Source organism: Anoplopoma fimbria, chromosome 14 (genome assembly GCF_027596085.1).
Source record: "Anoplopoma fimbria isolate UVic2021 breed Golden Eagle Sablefish chromosome 14, Afim_UVic_2022, whole genome shotgun sequence".
In the NCBI taxonomy this organism is placed as follows: Eukaryota; Metazoa; Chordata; class Actinopteri; order Perciformes; family Anoplopomatidae; genus Anoplopoma; species Anoplopoma fimbria.
In genome coordinates, this window is record NC_072462.1 from 11,168,714 (window position 1) to 11,189,822 (window position 21,109).

At 40.9% G+C, this 21,109-nt stretch overlaps 1 protein-coding gene across 1 annotated transcript in view; it reads left to right on the forward strand.

The window, feature by feature from the left end:
• Nucleotides 1-20,112, forward strand: part of dcc (DCC netrin 1 receptor) — a 240,727-nt gene extending 220,615 nt beyond the window's left edge. Inside the window, exons 28-29 of the mRNA XM_054612210.1 lie at nucleotides 9,298-9,446; nucleotides 17,920-20,112. Of these exons, the coding sequence (XP_054468185.1) occupies nucleotides 9,298-9,446; nucleotides 17,920-18,009 (239 nt within the window). The 3' untranslated portion in view covers nucleotides 18,010-20,112. The remainder of the gene's footprint in view (nucleotides 1-9,297; nucleotides 9,447-17,919) is intronic.
• Nucleotides 20,113-21,109: the final 997 nt, after the last annotated feature.

Here is a 21,109-nt window from a genome sequence, read left to right on the forward strand (position 1 = left end):
GAAAAACTGCCCACAAAAGCGACAAAAAGTAAGAGTCAGTTCCTTTGAAAGAAGATAGTATGTTTTTTGCGGTATTCAGGCCGAACCAGATTTTCAAATCTCGATGATTTGGTTAGCATATGAAATAAAGAACTGACAAAGGAACAAGCTATAAAAACGTTGCTCTCATATGCCGACTCGCAGACTAAACAGTGCTCAGTTGTATACTGACTTGTATACTTATTCAGTTCTTTTGTCATCAAGTTCTTTTGTCATCACTTTACTTCCATAGATCCCAACATAAAAGTGCGTTAGTGATTGTCGTTCAACCGTGAGCTCTACTGGAGGAATGAAAACAATGGCAGAAGATATTCCCTTTTTTTCCTTTGCGTTTTGTCTCTCTTTCCCCTTTTTACCTTTTCATTCTTACTGTCTGTTTTTCAGGTCTTTTTAGCTCTCCTTCCCCTCCCTGTGCGGCTCATCCTGTCATTCTCTCTTTGATCGCCTGCAGCAGTGTGAACAGAAAACAAAATACCCGCCTACAGTACATATGATCCCTGGACAGTATGTGTGTGGAGGTGTTTGTTTTGTGCGTTCCTGCTTTCTGTATGTGTGTGTGTGTGTGTGTGTGTGTGTGTTGTGTGTTTGTGTGTGGGTGTATATACTTCCATTATGCCTCTGTTTACACGCCCAGGTGGCCTCAGATTAACATTGATTTTCAGCTCCTGGAAAGCTTTCGCTCAGAAATAGCGAGCCTGGGGCGACTCGGCTCGACTCCCAGAGACCTCCCCTCCATCCTGATCGCCCTGTGACCCCCCCCCCCAACACAGAGCACTAAGAGCCGGGGTAGTGCTACCTCCACCTACCCCCACCTTCTCCTCTCTATCAAGGAGGGGGAAAAAACTGACTCTAGAGCGATGGTGTTTGATGTTCATGGTCGGCCTTGTTTAAGTGTGTCTATCCAGGCCTGAATGAAAAGAATGAAATGTTTTCACGGCTTAATTGGATTGTTGTGGCGAGGGGAGAGAGGGAAAGACACTTGAACAGGGTAAATGTTGATACTCCAGAATGTAAGATGGATTAAAAGCTGCACAGAAAAGAGGTTTACCTGACACCAGTTTTATTATATCATATAATGGAGCAGGTGTTGAGAGGGTCCAATAAAGAAAGTTGGACTGAATTATTTTCCTTTCGCGGGGTTCTTTGCTAGTTGTTGTAGTGACGCCACAGTAAACTGCTGCGACATCGTTACCAACACGACACAAACAAAGCTTGTTCTCTCGCTGGATCCTTCCATCGACGACGAAGCATCAGGAACGCCAAGTGACACCTTTAGTGAGGATTCTTTCTGACCTATCGGTGGTCGGCATTCTTCCACCCTTTAATATCGGCTCAGCTTGCCTTGAACTTCGCCAGAGGGTGGTACCATTTAAAAAAATAAAAAAGTTCCACCAGGTAAATTCCAAACTTTTGTAAATGGAAAACAAAAAAAGAACGGTTCCAAGCGAGTCGAGCCGTACCATGCAGTGGAAATGAGGCATAATAAAGACGCAGTTGGGTTGCATCGTGTGAAATCTAGGATCCAGTATCTTTTGAGCTTAACCCATGGAAGGGAGTGAATGTCAGTAAAAATATTGAATATCGCTTAATGCTTTTGCAGAGTTAAGGGAAGTTACAACGTAAAACCCAGAGCAAACAAGATGTGAAGTAATTTTTTCCATATTGGAGATCTGATAAAAGTCCTTCAGGAAGGTTTGATGAATATGTTGATGATAAAGTTAAAATTTTGGGCCACAATTGTCAAGCTGTGAAAGCCTAAAGCCCTCTCCTTAGAGTCAAAGCATCGAGCTTTGCATTCTCTTTGTGTTTCTGTTTGGAGCTAGAGAAGAGGCTAGGTGTTTTCTTCTTCCACCCCCTGCTCCCTCATTTTATATCAATATTTAAACTGAGACTTTCTCTTTTTTTAAATGGAGCCTCCAAAGCCCATCTGCAGAGTAAAGTATGATGGTGGGCAGTTACTCACCTAAATTGGCCTGAATGTGCGGCTTAATGCTGGAAGCTGTAATGGGATTGTCTGGCTCAATGTCTGATACCAAGAAAAAGACATTTCAAGCCACAGCTGGGGGTAAACGCCGAGCCAGCTGTGATGGATGCTTTTAAGTGTACACCTTCATCTAGCCTCAGAGGGCACACATTACTACCAATAAAAAGCCTTAAGATAGTTAAATATGGTTATGTCTAACATTTGGAGAGAGACAAAGACTTTTTTATCGTCATTCTCAAATCGTACACTTTATTTTATTTTCTGCAATGTTCATTATCCCCACACTATACAGCAGCCTCGCCAGTTTCTTCCTGAGGAGTAGCACTAAAGGGAAGGTCAGCAAAATCATTAGGATTCACTCCCGCATTGTGCATATATAGCAAAAAAAAAAACATATTGCCTCTGTCAAAAATAAATAAATAAAATAAGAATACGAACATGACTTCAAAACATAAAACGTCATTATCAGAGAACTGGGTCATGTAATGATTAAAGCATTGTGCTGAGGATGTTGAGCTGAAAAAGCAGGTAAAAGCTCTGGTGTCATATCATACAACCTGTTAATACCCACCTCATGTCAAGAAGGTGTGATGGGAGATAAAGGGAGAAAAACGATTTTTCAAAAGACTTTGAACCTTCAGGCATGGCGTGAAGGGAGGGGGGGGGCACAATCTGCAGGCATCTGAGAGAATCTTTAAAATGTTAAAAAGATGGTGAAGCAGTCAGAATGTGCAGTGAAACTGCAATACATCTACCCACGTCTACCAGGAAAAGAAAAAAGAGTATTAAGAAATGATGTGATACTAAGACAAAATTGTGAGGTAGGAAGTCAAATAAGAAGGTAATATAAGATATTATGTTAGGATTAGCAAATTAATATTTTCACCTACTATTTCATAATGCCTGCCAATAAAATTGACATAATTACTTAAATTCTCATAATTCTAAAATTCAAATTTTGATATTTACAGTTTAAGAGGTCAAAAATGTGTTAGTTACTATTATTATCAGTTATTTTCATTATCTTGACTTTGAAAGTCAAAAAATTGATTTAGTGTATGAGTTTTAATTTAGAGTGAGTGAGTGTATTTATTTTTATCTTCCATAGCTTTTCACCCATTTTTTTCTCCGTTGAAAATTCTCCTCCATACATTTAGAATCAATGCAGATTCAGCATGTTGATTGGTTGGGAAATACTTTTCATTGGTGAACATTTGTCTTACACACAGATTTTCAAACAAATTATGAGATAAAGACAGAATTTTGGAAAATACTAAAGGCTACTTTCCAAAAGTTTACCTGTCTTCCTGACCGTTGAGGGACCCAGGTGCTCAGACAGGTAGACAACAAACAGACATGAGGAGAAAATAAAAACAAGCAGACAAAGAAACTCCTCCTGTGTGGAGCAGAGGAGGATGTCTGCTTTCTCTCCCTCCAGAGATGCGATGTCTCCTCAAAGACGCATCTCATCTTAAACTGTATTTACTTCAAACCGTCCTCAGGATCAATAACCCGCCCCCCCTCCATCCTCACCTCATATCGCTGCAAATCTTTCCATCTTTGCCTTCGACCCAGGAACAGAGGCAGACACAACTGATGTGACCCCCGGCGGGCGTTTCACACCTCCACTCCTGCTTGTCTGGTAAATATATCCACCTCTCTGAGCAGACGAGCCCCCCCCCCAATCCCCCCCCCCCCCCCCCCCAATCCCTCTCTGACAAACCCCCGAGGGCGAGCCAGGCACCGTGAAACTCTCTTTTATGGCTTTCTACATGGTGGATGTGTAACCTTTGCTTCGTCCCTGTACTGCTTCAGCTCATTGTGCTGGGTTTTTTCCTACAAAATGTATTTTTTGTGGAGCTCAGCTCAGTCTGGATTCAGTCTGACAGCAGTGTGCTGAGAAGTCATACAAACACATTTGGTTCTGCTTCATTTTTAAAATGAAGCTGGCAGGGATCTCTACAACACATTTACAGACGTTCTGAGTCAAATGAGGTCAGTATGACTGTGAGTAAAGCAGGCCCACTGGGACTGAAAGATACAGAGACGCTCTTCAGTCACACTGGCGCCCCCGTAAGGTCATGATGCTCCACACACAGGAAAAGTTTGGATAGCATAGACTATAAATAAGAAATGAACGTAATTGTCGTGACCTTACCTATTGGTTTGTGGACTACAGTTTTGAAGCGTCGAGTTTGGCTTTTTAGCGGCTGCCATCTAGGATTTTTGCCGTCATCATCATGGATTTCTGCCACCAGTGAACGGAAATGACCATATTTGGACCGTGTGGGAGTGACGTAGAGTCGCCATATACGACTCTGATAGCGACCTGTCAATCACAAAGTAGACCCACCCTAAAGCATATTCCACTTTATGGTCTATTTGACTCTAAATCAGGGGTGGGCAATTATTTTTCCCAGGGGGCCAAATGAGCAACTGAAAATATTTTGGAGGGCCGGGCCAAAATGCCGAACTCAATTATGCATAATATACATTTTATTTCTATATAAAAAGCAGTAAATGGCATTGTTTTGACCGCTGGTAAGAGTGTATGTTATTATTTGGCAATTAAAAGGTGAGGTTAGCTTTCAAAAATATCATTTATTCAAATAGAATTTCCAAAATGATAAACAAAATGTGAAACATTTGACTCAGTTTCAGTCACATTAATAACAAAGGGCATTTTGAGTTTCATATACTATTGAAACAAGGATTTTCTTAGCTTTCTAAAGACATCACATCATCTTTGTAGCCAAAATAAACAAGACACGTCACTGAACTGTGTAACTGTGTAAAGAAAAGTGTCCCAGTTTTGTAGCCTTTTTGACTTTACATGCCTATATTAAACATTTAATGTTTTCAGAACTGTGCAAAAAAACAGCCTTGTTGTTTTTCTAGCTTTGCTAGTAAATCCGTTGATGTCCGCGCTCGTTCGGCATCAGTCAAGTTTTTGTATTTCTCGGCATGTTTCGTCTCGTAATGCCGTTTCAGACTGTCCTCTTTAAACACGGCGACATGCTCCCCACAAACCAAACACACAGGTTCACCCTTGACTTCAGTAAAGAAAACATTAGTAGTCCATATTTGTTTGAAAGTTCTGCTTTCGGCATCCACTTTCCTCTTTTTGGCATGAGCCGACATTTTCACATTTTTCAGGGGTGACACGGAAGGAAGACAGGTTGTACGCATTTCACGTGCACAGTTGACGTGCACGATTGCGTGCACTGTGAGAATAAATGGGCTTCAAAATAAAAGCAATGCGGTTTTAGTCCACCCATAAGATAATTAGAAAATATGTTTTATTTTCTAATTATCATGTAATCTTTCGCGGGCCGTACAATGCCCAGGTCTGCTCTAAATGATACCATCATTTACTAAATGAACATCATGCTGTATTGAAGAAGACTTGAAACTAGAGATTGAGACCATAAACTCATGTTTACAATGTTTACTGAGGTAATAAATCAAGAGAGAAGTAGGATAATTACTCATAGACTTCTATACAATTAGACTTATTTTTGCAACTCTAGGAGTCGCCCCCTGATGGCCATGAGAGAAAATACAAGTTTAAGGCACTTCCACAATGGCTTCACTTCAGATCTAGAGTTTGCCGTCTGGACAAACAAAACAAGTTTTGTTTCTTACTACTCGTGTGACAAACAAATGCAAAGATCTGAAAGTTGACTTTGTGATCAGATCACAACGAGGTGTTAAATTACATATGCACAGATTGATCGATCACATTCGTAATCCTCCCATCGAGCTGAAAGGTCACCCCTTTAGTTCATGAACTTCAATGTTTCTTATCACCAGAAGAACTCATAGCATTTTCATAATGACCAGTAATCCACCCGTATTACACACATACAGGTATACAGTCTATGATTACGTCAGTATACAGGTTAATCACAGCGGATGACGACTTTATCTCCGTTGGGGAAGAATTGCTGTAAAATAAGTATTTAGAGTTTGTATTCACTATTCTCAGCATTAATCCTTTTTTTCCATTTTTTCATGCTGTGTGCATAAAAGCAGTATATGATTCAACAGTTTGAAATACATCTTTACTCTCAGCAGGAGGCCGTGCTGCAGGCTGTTTCTGCACAGTGCTTTTGGTTAGAAACAGTGACATCTAACTTAACTCCATCCTTGTTCTTCAGTGAAGTCGCTCCTCAAATGACAGATTAGCCAGTGGACAGAAGTTTAGACACACAACCTGGTGGAGGTCAGTTGGTCCTCTTTCAACTGCAGAGAACTTTTTTAGGAACTCACAAACTGTTTTAGTAACTTCAGACAATCCAACATCATGCCAGCTTTTTTCTGTATGGGACGGGACTTTGTTTTGTTTTGTCCTAACTAATCAGCAGGAAGAAAGTATCTGTCTCGCCTGCATCATTCTCACTCAACCCAGATGGGGTAGTGGTTGCTAGGTGCAAATCATTTATTTTAATTCAAACAAGAGTTTTCTTGTCTGTAAATTGACTGCGTCCATCTCATCTGCACTTTTGTAGCATTTCGCCATCTTTCTGGGTCTGGCACAGGAAGATGACGTCCCAATTCTTAACCCCGCTAACAAAGCCCTGATTGATCGATAATTTCTCCAACCAGCCGTTACTGAGCACGACATAAGACCAATGGCTGTTTTAAACCTTCTCCTTGTCAAATATTTATATCATATCTATTTTTACCCATAATTTAAACATTTTTAAAATGAAAAGACGTAGACCGAGGGCATTATTTTAATCCAATACTCTTCTATTAGGCAAATTCATCCAGTATCTCTTGCAATGAAAAATTACCCAAGTTTCTGTTTTTGAAAGGCCCAACGCAAACAAGTATGGATTGAAGCTGAATATTTTGTTACATAAAACCACTTTGAGAATTTTGGAAATCATCACATCTATTTTTACTCAATACATTTTTAGTTTTGGACTAAGGACTGAGACAGCAGGACAAACAAGGACACAACACCAACCGTGCTTCACTTTTCATGCAGATGAATCTTTTTGTTTCTGTACTTTTCTTAGACAGATGACTTCCATGGCCATTTTAATTTTGTTCCAAAGGCTGAGTAAGCACTCTGTTGCCTCTCCTGTGAGCACTCACTTCACCGGGAGGAAATGTCGCAGCTGGAACTCCTTCTCCACCAGCTCCTCTGACTGTCTGGTACAAAAGAAAAATCATTCAGATAGTAAAATTGTGACAGTTAGGGTGCAATTCTAGGTCAACCGATCATTTTGACTGTAAAAAACAATGTTAACAGGACAGAATCTTCTCAAAATACTCACAAACGTACAAGACAAATGTCAGGCTCTCTTATATTACTTTTATTTAGAAGTCCCTTCCACTCTTATGTAAGTTGTCCTACTGGATGGATGGCTCAATGAGGTGTCTTATACTGACACATTATTTTTGAGAGCAGCGTTCGTTTCCTGATTCATACCTCCAGTGAACATTGATTCTTTTCCCCATGAACACCTACTGTCTACAACCTTGACCAAGTATTTTTTTGTTCAACAAACCTGAACCAAAGATGTGACGGATCAGAAATCCCTTGTTGTGTAAAATTCATATTCTGTGTGCGGTTTGTTGATAATGGATTTGAAGTTGTCTTTTCTTTGACATGTGTCAGTGTGAAAGAATCTGACCAGTTCATGTTCTCTGGTGTAGTCCCGCGCTATGGAGGCTGGTCCAGGTGTTTTGTTTCCCAGGGAGGGAGAATGGATGTTTATTGATCAGGAAGTGAAGGAGTGCAGTGCAGGAAAAGAGGGAAGGGGATTGTGGGTAGCAGAAGCCCGAGGATGTGCAGGGGAATCAGAGAGGAGGGCGAAAAACACTAGACATCCCTCTTTTGTCTCTTATTTTTCCTCTTCCATGTTGTTTCTCTTTCCCTTTGTGTCTCGCTTTGTAAAGAAGCATCCTTATATTTGTCTTCCTGATGTTACAGTGGAGACAAGGCAGTTGAATTTATTTATTGATTCATTTTCTTGTTCATTTGTTTGTTCTGTTGCGTGGATATTTGTTCCCTTCTGCGTCTGGTCAATTTGTTCCCTTTTTGATTTACTTAACTGGCACTTGTTATTTAGTGAAAGGAGATGGATCATAGAAGGACATTTCATTGTAAGCATGGCTTACTTTAGAGCAGATGTGTATCTCAGTAAGGGGTGTATTAATAAAGCATAATTGAAGACTATATGGATTGGCAGGTAATCTTATTCCTCAGTTGTTTTATTGTGTGTGGATGGATTCTTTTTTTGTTCACAGTTGCTGTAAATAGCAGTTGTTAAGTGACTGTAATTGACAGACCATCTCATTCTATTGTAAAGTCAAGTTCTGATTAAAGGGAAAATAAAGTATGATTTGTTTTTCTTCTCGCTGCTCCTTTTCAGTTAGGGAATGTGTAAATAGAGTTGTTCCTTTCTCCTTTTTTTGTGCACTACCATGAGCTGGATGAACATTCAAACATGAAATAACTAGTTGATGAAATAGATAAATGGATGCTAAATGAACAATGTGAATTGGAAAATCATGGATGGCTGGCCCAGGCCTCAGGTTTATATATGGTCAATGGTCCACTTGCATGTGAACTTGTCATTTAGATAAATCAATATTTGTCATCAGATCAAACTGTTCCCGTCCAACTCATTCTCAGCCCCGACTTGCCAAATACTAATAATAAATGTCTCAGCTACGCAAAGTTATTCTGAGCTGACTTGTGTTTTAACTCTCGACCTATGCAGCTTAATTACTTGAGTTTTTGCTCAGAAGTTCTGTTGTTGACTACAGTTTTAGAGCCTTGAGTTCGGCGGTTTGGCTGTCGCCATCTTGGTTTTTGCAAGCAGTGAGTGGAAGTGACCATATTTGGACTGTTGAGAAGTGACGCCATGGTAGAGACAACGTATACCGCACTCGTTACAAACTGTCAATCACACGGTTGTCCCGCCCTAAAGCATTACCTGCTTTATGGTCTAAATGAACCATAATTTCCTAAATGAACATCATTCTGTATTGAAGACTTGAAACTAGAGATTGAGACCATAAACTCATGTTTACAATGTTTACTGAGGGAATAAATCGAGAGAGAAGTAGAGTCATTTTCTCATAGACTTCTATACAATCTGTCTTAAAGAAAAAAACTCCATTAAACTAGAACCAAAAGAACACCAAATCTCTCAAAACAAAGCAAGGTGTGAAATGATGAGCACCAGATTATTTTCAGGTCTTAACTTTCTGATATGTTAATAACCAGAATTCTTTCTTTCTTTCTTACCCAGGTGCGAGCCTCCCGAAGCCCCAGGTGAAGACGGCCTCTCTTGGCCAGGCCGGTAAGGCCCGCTCCCCTCTGCTGCCCGTCTCAGTCCCCACGGCGCCGGACTTACCGGAGGAGGGAGGAACCAAACCTGCAGAGGATTCGGCCGCCAACGTAAGTCTGCGAGGAGAGAATGTTGCAGGAAGCACACTGTTTAGTTTTAATGCACCACAGGTCCATCACTGAGTCCAAGCGTGTCCATCTCCAAAAGGGAAAAAGTGAGAGCAGCAGAGGGGAAGTGTGACATGACTCTGTTGTTGTGATGGAAATATTGCTGAAGAAATGTATCAACCCTGCAGGAAAACACGCTTTAGATTAAAACTGATAAAACAGGCTTTATTCAAAATACGATCAGATACACTTTTAAAAAAGCTGTAATTAGAAGACGAATGGAGACTAAAATTGTTGGCTCCAACTGAAACAAAGTAGCGACCTTTTGGTTCCCAACCTGCGGTTCTAGTACGCCCAAAAAGGATAGTTAGATAAATCATAAAAGGGACAATATTCAGTTGTCCGTGTCAGTGTTCTCTACTGAACAGTGACTCCCTTTACACCTGACATCAAAATGCATCTTGTATCCAGATTGTACCTAGATATGATTTAACCTGATTACATTCACACCTGATATTAATATGTGTCTCCAGTGTCCACATTGAGATCTGATCACTCTGTCCAGCTCAAGCCAACAAGGGATGAGTTCGTCAGGGTTTCTTACGACCGCCAACAGAACTGACCTGTTAGCGTTATTCAACCACCTGAACCCCACCTGCCGACTTTATATGTTGTATAGTAGCACAATTGTGCGTTCTGAGGACGGAGACAAGGACGGAGGGCAGCGGGTGTTTGCTGTGAGAGACAGAGGTGAAGAGAAGGTTGAGGGTGAACTATCACACTAAATGTTTCTGTAAGTTATTAATAACATACTCGGAATTCAGCTTCTGTCCTTTCTGACCTTCTCGCCTGAACCTGTTCTTTTTTCCGTTAGCCCACGCAACATTGTGTGTCAACCCGTGCATCACTACCGCGCACATCGTTTATGATGTCGATCAGATATGTGATTGCATTTAAACTAGTGTTCAATGTGGTCACTAGGGACCGGTATCGTTCGGATTTTATCGATACTAGTATGCCTATCGATTCAGTTCGGTTCCTTATCAATATTCTCATCGGTTCTTTTTGATTATTTTGTGAAAAAAAAAAAAGATAAATTATGAAAAGAATCAACATTGCTTTATTATTCCTATATTTAAACAAATAGTCTTTCTTAAAAAGCAAAAAAAAAGGAGTTCTAAAATCTGTACTGAGCGTGTGTGTGTGTGTGTGTGTGTCAAAGTAAAGCACAAAGACAAAGCGATAGAGAGAGTAGCTTTCAGACAAGGACATCTCACTCCGTAGTTTCTTAAGTACCGATAGCAGAACCGTTAACTCCGGACCTTATCAATACTCGGGCACTTTAGTAATTTGGAACCGGTTCCCGTTTAGAACCATGTCTCGGGGGGGAACCCTAGTGGTTACTAGTATTCTGTACCGATATCTTCAGTGTATCGACCTGGCCAGTTTATCAGCATCTAAGGACACAGATGAGGACACAGCTGAAGGAGTTGGACTCTGTAGTTTACAGATCTGTAGTGCAGCAGGTGTCAGATGTAATTAGTTCCAGTTAAAAGTAAAGACGCAAGAAAGATCCAGAAAATATTCCCAAAGAAATAATAGAAAGGAGAAAAAAAAAGAAAAACAGGTGGAGGATTGAACAGACTGAGGAAGAGAGAGGGGGAGAGATAGGAGGACATCACACACACACACCTGCTCAGCTTTGTCACTACACCTGTTTCCTTCCCTTCAGTGTGCTGGTGGCCTTTCAGCTGTAGAATAAAACTGAGTTCATTAGTGACTGAGACTGAGGAGAGGAGGAGAAAGGGGAGAGAGAAACGGGGGGGGGGGGGTAGGAATAAAAGGTGGAGGGAGAGTGAAGAAGAGCCATAAAGAACAATGAAGGAAAAGGAGGAGAGGGAAAGGAATCGGGGGTTAGAGGATGGGTGTATAGGAAAGGAGGGAAAGGGAGGTAAAAGAGGAAAAGGAGGCAGGACGAAGGACAAATGGCAGGAGAGGAAAGGTTAAGAAGAAAAGCATGGAAGAGGAGAAATGGAAATAAGGGACAAGAGGGAGGGTTATGGGAGGACGGGAGACAAATCTGAGGCAGGACAAGGGAAACAGGAGGGGAAAGATTTGAGGAAAAAAGAAAAAAAAACAGGAAAGGGTGAGGAAGGGGAGGAGAGGAAGGAGGGGGAGCCAGAGGATGACAAGCAGCAAGATAAACGACAGAACATGATGTGGAGGGACGCCGGACTTAGGGACTTGTTAAATATTCATATGTGACTCAATGACAATAGGACGGGACGAGGCGTCACCACGGCAACGACAAGAGAGGGGAGGACAGAGGAGGAAATGAAAAGATGAGATAGAAGGGAGGGGAGGGGGGAAGAGGAGAATAAAAAGAAACAAGTGGAGAAGAGCAGAGAGGAGGGAGGGAGGGAGGAGAGAAGAGAATGGGAGAGAAGAGAAAGAAGAAGAAACAAGGGGGAGAGGAGAGGAAATGAAAGGAGGCAAAACAAGGAGAGAAGAGGTGTAAAGCGAGAAAGAAGGGGAAAAAAAGGTAGAGGAGCAGTAGGCGTTGCCGTAGCAACAGGAAGAGAGGGAGGGATGCTTCAGGAGGAAAATGGTTGGAGGGAAAAAGAGCAAGAAAGAGATGATAACAGAAGAGAAGGAGGTGGAAGGGAGGGGGACAGGACAACCAGATGAGAGGGACGCTTCGGCGAAGGACAGACAAAGAGGAGGAAAAGAAGCGAAATAGATGGGCAACGGGGGTGGGGGGATACTGAAGATGAGAGTCAGTGAGACGAAGAAAAATCAGGAGTGGAGCAACAAACTGATAAGGAGGAGATGAGCAAATGAGATGGAGAGATGAGGGAGAGAGGAGAGAGACGGGGGGTTAAAGGTCAACAGGTCTATTCTCTTCATCTGCTGTTCTATCTCTGTAATTGATCTCGTCTTTTCCCATCAGGCCTCTGGCATATCATACACACACACACACACGCTCAGCCACTTAATAAACTGTGTCACACAGTGTGAGTGATGTAAGTGATCATATTTTAACACTGCTGCTGAACACTGGAAACATCCCAACCAGACTCCAGGTAGAAAACACCACTTTTTGCTCTTTGTTTGTTTGTGATACATAAGACGGGAGGATGAGGTGCCCTCTGAACTATCACCTCTCTCTCTGTCTCCTCTGTGTTTGCATGTGTTTGCATGTGTTTGCTTCTTGTCTCAGTCTGATCTGAACAGCAGGTCGGAGGTCCACGGACATACAAAATGCATCAGCTGACCTTTAACCCCGAACACTAACGGCGTCCTCCGACTCTTTTTTTCTTTCACTCTGAGAGCAGAGCTTTCTGACAGCGGGGAAAGGTCACTGAACGTCCTGATGCTTTAGTCTGATATATTCGCTGCTTATGGTTAAATATTATTGTTATTATTATTATTATTATTATGGCACTTGTAGTTGTATTAGTTAGTAGTCATCATTCATTACCATGAGGACAATGGATCTGTTCGATGCTACAGAATCCACACTTCCTGCTGCAGATTTTAAATCAGAACTAGTGACCTTTACATTTTTCTTTTTCTTTATCAGACATCTAACAGGTCAGCTAATGAAGTCCCTCCCTCCCTTCACTTCAGCCCAACATTCACAACCTGTCCACCACATGCCTTCAGACTTCCCCACCTTAACCTGTCACCTGAACTTCACCTGAAGCACACCTGCCTCTCATTTTCCCCAATCAGCCAACCAGTACATATACCAGCCCCGTTTCCCCAGTCACTTCTATGTTTGTCAATGCTCACACTGTAATCAAGCCAATCCTTCATCCTGTTTCATTTTTATTATTTATTTCTGTGAAAGAAAAAGAAAAAATTAAGAAAATAATCAATATTTATTTTATTACTTTAAATAAAATATTGTTTCTAGAGCAGCAGCATTGTTTAAAACAGCAAAGTCACAGCTAAGTTTCACTTTCAGCTCAGTTCATCGTCGAAAAGGACTGTCTGACGGCAAGGTGAGGTTAAATATTATAAATATAGATCTTATATTTTTTTTAAGCCTGATCTTCAAGGCTCCAGACTAATAAAATAATAATTTCAACCAACCCAAAGTCAATAATAACTCTCACAAATTCTAAATATGACTTTTTTACTTTGTTATTGTAATCTTTGGTAAAAACACAACTCATTCAAATCATTAGTTAAGAATTGAAGGTATTAGTAGTTTAAATTGTGTAATACAAGTTGCTAAGGGCTAGTGTTAGGAAATTGAACAGATCATAATTTAATTTTAAGATAAGATAAGATACATTTTATTTGTTGGGAAATATCTCCTCCAACCACCTGTACCTATTTAAGTTTCTCGCCAAAAAATACATTTTAGAAGCTCACATTCGAACACATCATCATGGCGTTATAATTATTAATATTCTATTTAACTGAGGCTAACTTGAACGCACCATAATGCAAGTCAATGCAACCTCCATAACGTTTGCCGTTTAACTCCGCACTCTCTGTGAATGAGACCAAACATTGTTCCAAATGTTTTGATCCATCACACATTTAGAACAAATTATCATTCAGAACCAGGTTTCCCCAGCAACGAGTTATTCTGCATGTTGACCCCTTCACTTAGTTCAGCAGAAAACCTGTTGACCAGCCCTGTGTATTTTAAAATAGGACCATGTCAAACAAACTGTCAGTTTATCATTTTTTGCGTTTCAACGGTGTTTCATTTTAAGAACGTATTTGGAATACGTGGACAGAGAACCTCGAGACATGTAAACACATTTTTTTTGTGATTTATCCTTGTCAGAGTTTGAATGCACTCTTCTTCTGGCTCTGGGATGAATCTCTGAAGGATTATAGCGGAGCGTGAATCCAGGTCAGCAGGCCGACAGAGATAACAGGATATCGGAGAGAAACGCGGATCATCAACGGGTGTGTTATCCCTCTGATGAAGCGTTTACCGACTCAGTTAAACTCAGCTGTGGCGGGTCAACAAATGAGATCAGGAGGTCACCGGATTTTTATAGGCAGTTGTGATTTTTTGCAGAAGCCTTTTTGTCCAGAGGAAGATGGAAAATACCTGGCGGCGCGGGGCTTCTAGATGAGCTTTTATGGCCTCATTCAGAGTGAAAGGAGGTCAAAGGGTCCCACTCTGTGTGTATCACACAGATAAAGCTCAGCCTTGCAGGTGCTGTCAGTCCAATCCTAAACTGTTGAAAAGCCAAACTGTGGGGTTTCCTCGTCTGTCTCAAAACGGACAAAGAAAAGACACTTTCAAGGACTTTATACAATACATTACTTACATGTTAATAAGAACTAAAATCGGTAATAAGCATCATTGTGAATTGTATTTAAAGACTGATACACAAATTGGGAAAACTTGAACATTGTACTGATAAGCAACTAATAGTAAAATCCTCACCTTCTTGTTGGATTTGAAATGTTGTGTTTCTGGAGCACATCCAGTGTCATTAAGGGAACTGTTGTGATAACGTTTTGTTCCAATGGCACTGTACATACAAATTCAATATAATATAAACATTTTGATAAAAAAAAATGTTTTGTGACAAATTTGGTATTTCTGAGTAAAAAAAAACAAAGAAGATTTAGCAAGCTTTCAATGGAGTGTCAATACGTTTTGACTGTGAAAGTATCACCTCTGTTAGATGTTAACTGTTTATCTCGCTGCTGCTGGTGGATTCAGGATGTTTGTTAACTGTTACTGCGTTCTGATTGGTCCTCACAGATGCTGTAAATGGGGCGATATAAAAATCTATAAATGACTGGAGGTTCAGTTGCCTTGAGGCAGAAAGCTGTTGAAGGCTGATCCAACTTGACTCTGGCCGGTTAAAGCTTTTAACCTGAACAGACAGATTGATATCTATATTTTTAAATCCGGGAGACATCTAGCACACATTCGTTATTTTCAAAATAAAAGTATGCCTTAGGAGGCTGAACACCTGAGAGAAAAGTAAGACTTATCTTCATCAAGGTGGAATTATTAAAGTTCTATACAATCTTTCAGTTAGTCATGTGACTCTACAAGAGAAATGTATATGACCATAAATGCAACACAAACAACTGCAACTTGTCACTTTTCATTTATTTTTTTACAGAATACAATATTTCATCTAAACTTATCAAGAGGTTTTAAATGTCTCTTGAATACAAGGCTTGGTCAGAACCCAGAAGATATTAAATTATCAAAATTGTTTGCTATACATTCTCGGCGAATTGACAAATAATTTTTGAAAACCATTTCAATAAAGTAAAGTGTTTCATCTGCATTGATACAATTTAATTGAAAACTGAAGAGCTGTAGCTTAAAGCGTTTCAGGGAGTACAAAATCATCTTGTAAATTTGAAACGCAACAAAGCACAGAATGGCTTACAAAAGTACTTAGTTAGATATGGTAAAAAAGAACATCATGGTTAAAAAACATTAAATCAAAACAAAATACAAACGCAACAAAAGTTCATGGTTCACACGGCACATGAACAGCAGTCTCTTTGGGTGAATGCCCTGGGTTTTTTGACCCACCAGACCTTCTCTCTACGCAAAACCTCCGTGGACTCATTTAAAACGTTTTTGTGATGCGTCAAAAACAAATGTAATCCACCACAAAATATGCTTCCCTGGAAACGTTATTCACGTTGCAGTTTTGTTGGATGGGGATGTCATTTTTAGGGGAGAGTGCTGGATAAATCACAATTTTAAGTGTCTGTTTTTCTGTATTTTTCTCCTTTAGCATGTTTACATTACCTGCATTTAGTAACAGTGATTAAGTGGGCAACTTTTTCACGGAGTTCTATGGTCATATTTAAGCAGTATAATTAATGACTCGTCCATTGACTGCATACGGTGTATACTGTGCTTATTTCTGTCCAAGTACATGGAGAAGGTTTTGTGCATTGACACAAATCTTTCAATTCAAATATTTCAGCTCAGCTTTTATTGGTTTTTCCACAGCGTGCCGAGGAAAATATTGAATTTATTTTATTTTTCCAAACTGCAAAGACAAACTCTGCATGAAGGCCACGCTCAATAGAACACACTGAGAGAGAGAGTGTGTGTATGTGTGTGTGTGCGAAAGATTGTGCACTTGACTGTCACACACACAGAGGCACTTAAGCCGGCCCCACTCAGAGGTGACAGTTTATACAGCCGAACCGAACACGCCATTACGCGGTGATCACAGAGTCTGTGCAGGATCAAAGTACAGAAGCTCACGCTGTCAGCGTGTCCCGTCCTTGAGAACGCACGCACCGCCACAACGGGGACAACTCTGCCGCATTAGATGTGGTCGACTTTGAGGCGAGCCGTTATCTAACTATGATGGGGACACAGTTTGTGAATATTGTGCTATTATCCTCCAGTTTTTACACTAAACATCCCTGTGAACGTTGCATTTTGATACCCTTTCCTCCAGGCAGCCGCTGGTTTCAGTGCAGTTCAATTTCTGATAGATGATCCATCACAGTCAACGCAAAGCCACCTTTTATTTTATTCAGTCATAAGCGCGGATTGAAAAAGTCGGCCCTGCGCTGCCAGGACAATGAACCCTGACAGAAACAGAAACAGACACGACGTTCATTGTGATGGATTAGGCACCTCTCGAGATCTGTATTTAAAGTTAATGAAGGAGTCGGTGAATGCAGGAGAAACATTAAAACATACTCCACAACACAGCAAATAAAAGTGTGAGTGGTAACTCACAAAAGAGAGGATCAAGTAGGGCCTGATAATAGATGAATGGTTAATAAGTCGTTCCTGAATTACTCCTTATAGAGGGCTATATACTAGATAAAGATGACGTTTCTCCAACCAATGGCAGGGACTATGTCATCGTAGTAAACTGTGGGTGTCACAGGGATGACAGTAAGCACTTGTATAGGGATTGTCAGGTCAAAGAACATTCACGTCTAGGTTGAACCCAAGCAAAATGTATCAACAAGTGAATGCCAGAAAAGATCCAGTTTTATTTTTATCAATTTATCCAACATAATTTTTTTTTTTATCTTTACATCGTTATTAATATTAGAAATCAAGACAAGGTTTTTGAGTTCATAGTTGGAAAATGCTGCTCTCTTGTGTTGCTCTGCGTGGCAACAAAATAAAAAAGGCTTCAATTGAGCGGGTTGTTCACCCGCTCCGCTAGTCCATGTGTCATTGGGATAGACACCTAGCCCCAATTTGGTTTTGAATGCTGTGCATTTGGTGTGTATTTGGGTATGAATGGTTAAATAATCCTGATGGGCAGGTGGCTACTTGCATGGTATATTGTATGAATGGGTGAATGATGACATTTAGTGTTAAAGTGCTTTCAGTGGTCGAGAGACTAGAAAAGCGCTATACAAGTCAATTCACCATTTTACATGTTAATATAGTTATATAAAAACTACACAGATTTAGGGTATTTTTATAAAGCTAACGGTTGCATAACCTGCTCTACTGTTTTTTTGTTTCTCGCTTTAGGTTTACGAGCAGGACGACCTGTCGGAGCAGATGGCCAGTCTAGAAGGGCTGATGAAGCAGCTCAACGCCATCACCGGCTCCGCCTTCTAACCTGTGATACTGTCCCCTAGCCCAGCCCCTCAGCCACGGTCCAGTCTGGAACCCTTCTTCAAGCCTCGGTGTCACTCCGCGCCACATACGCTAACGTCGATCTGGGGTTTGAAGAGGAAATCAAACGTCCGTGCTGGGTTGAGTTTCTTTGGTTTCCGCTGGTCTCGGGGCTAGTATTTACTGTTTGGGACCAGGGAAAAGGATGGAAGGGAATCAAACAGAGAAAAGAAACACTACAGCAGCACAGCATCAACTCCAAGAGCAGGACGAGGGTGGAGGGGCTGAGACCCCCTCTAGACTCTTCAACCTCAAACAGAAAACTAGAAAAAACTGAGACCTAGTGCCTCGGCCTCATTACGCAGAAGGATGGGATTATCAGAACAAAAAAAAGACGACAAAGATCCCTCCTGTTTCTCTTCTCTGTGGTATTTATTAACGTCCTCCGCTGGGTTATCTACAACTCAGTTACTGTGACCGTACCTCACTTGTTTCTTTCGCTGTTGGAAGTATTCTTTTCGTCTTTTTTTGGGGGGGTATTCCAACTTTGTGCACTTACAGGATGTGCATATGTTTTGAAAGTGCCACGAGAATCTACAGTAAGAAAAAGAAAACGCATCATCAGCCTCCAAAGTTTCACCAAAACATTCGGTTTTTCACCTGGACCGAGGTCCGCCCGCTAGCAAAGTGGTCCTCCCATTTCTTGCCTATTTTTCCTTCCTTTTACCCTTTCTTGAACAAAACAGTATGATTTTCATGAGCCAACCATTATTCATTACCTACTTCTGGATTCTGAGGCTTTAAAAATTAATTTAAAAATGCGATTTTTGCCAGATAGAAACAATTGTGAGAACAAAAATGTGATTTTGGCCAGATAGAAACAAGCGTGGTGACCTTCTAGACCGGTCTGAATGGCCTGGATCGGTTCTAGCTGACTCTACTCTTACAGGACTGTATAGAAACCTCTATAGACTCCCACAGTCTGTTGCTGCTCTTGAACAAGCCTTTACTCTGCCTAACCCACATGAACTCCGATCCTTACCTACGAGGACACGTGCCAAATTCTCATCTTGGACAACTTATTGTAATCCTTCTTAGTTTTTTGCTCCTTTGTTTAAGTCTGTCTCAGTCCTAAATCATTGACCGAAAGCCAATGATGAGCAGTGAGACGATCCGTGTGGAATCGTCTCAAAAAAATCTTGTTGAATGAAGGATGGCTTTGGATGGCCAGGCGGCAATTGGTCCTTTTTAGAAGAATGCGATCAAATTCAGTTTTAACACCTCGTTTAGAGTCTGTCACCTTTCACTGCTGGCTGGAGAACTAAAGACCAATCGCGGTCTGCAAAAAATCGTTGGCTTCTGGGACAATGGGTCATGTGTTTGCAAGAGGCGGTTACAGGATCGGCAAAACTCAATATGCTATGGCGAGAAAGAGATAATGAAGTTATGATCACAAGACAGCGACTTGTTACCTCAATGGGTAATTTTACTTTTATCTCTGGATCAAGATTACAAAATACCATAGTGTTTTCTTGAGGGAAACGAATAAATTGTTTGAAATTACTGTGATGGAGGAATAAATTGTGAAGGTGGTGTTACGGTAACAGGATCAAGGATCAAGTCATTAGTAGTGGAATTTTTGTTGTTTTTATGATAATTATTATAAACGGGATTAGAGATGTAAGTGGGGAGCGGATGATGATGATGATAATGATGATGATAATGAGAGTGACCTCTACCGTTGTTTTCACTATGTGCCGTTTCAGTATGCGTTTGTGTGAAGGTGAGTATATACCTAGTATATACCTGCTTTTGAGGAACCCATATTTATTTTTCATGAGATAAATACACGCATACCTCTGTCCACCTCGATTGAAATTATATAAAAATAACAAAACCGCCAGCTTCACTTTGAGTTCACTTCAGGGCATATCTTTTTTTATACAAAAAGAGAAAGGAAAAAAAAGTTACAAAAACAAAACACACAAATAATACATATTCCGCAAAGTATATTTTTACATTTGCTGTCCTGTCAGAACGATGGTTTTTTTTTCTCAAATCAGGTTTTATCGGACACATTTCCACAGAGAGAACTGCTTATAAGGGCACGAGCCACCGTGAAAATCGCTAAGCCTTTGAACGCATCTGAAGAAGTTACATTTTATTTCAATTTTAAAAAATTAAAATATTGTTTGACTTGCTTTAAAAAGTGGAATGAAGAACATATTTGCTTTCAACTTTCGGTGGTACGGTTTTCAGAATGACCTTTGCAACATGAGATCGGGACGGGGAGCATACGCCTTTCATTTCTTTAAAGCAAGTAGATTTGTATTGACAGCCAGGAGAGCAACATCTGAATTTGGGGAATTAGAGCGATGTTGAATGGGTTGGGATGTTTTTTAGGGAGTGCACTGGAAGGCAGGAGCTTAAAAGAACAAATGATTCATAAATCAGCTGAGGGGATAAGAAAAAACAGTCCATCAGTATGCTCCATATTTGACTGTGTCACTTCAGTCACCATATTGTAATTTTCAGACCTTTATCTTTCTGTGATGAAAGGGGAAAAAAAGCCCGGGGGAGACAGAGAGAGCGGAGGCAGAGGAGGTGAATTGATATTCAGGGGTGGTTTGTATGTGCGAGCTGGGGCACGGAGGAATGAGGCCGGGAATTCATTATAACGCCGTTTCCAATATTATGATTCAAGCTCACGCTCGCTGGGCTGATACAGGCTGGAATGTCCCGCGGATGGAGGGGATGGAAAGGCAACGTCCCCGTAGAACGAGCGCGGGGGGAATGAGAGGTGAGGGAACGCAGACAAGCGGGCAGCGTGGGGATCAAACTCATCAGCATGTTCCGGGAGATACATTCGGTCTTGAGCCGAGCGCTTTCATACTTCTCCAAAGTCGCACTCTCTCTTTCTCCCTCAGCAAGGAGCAGAGTGGCAGGCGGAGGGAATAAACCAAAATTGGATTTAAAGGAAGAAAATCTGATTTCAACAGTAAATTCTAAATGAAACGGTTGACGCAAGAGATTTCTTCTTTTTAGCGTCGAAAGGGGGAAAGAGAGATTAAAGGAATAAGTTAAACAGTCGTACTGGTACACA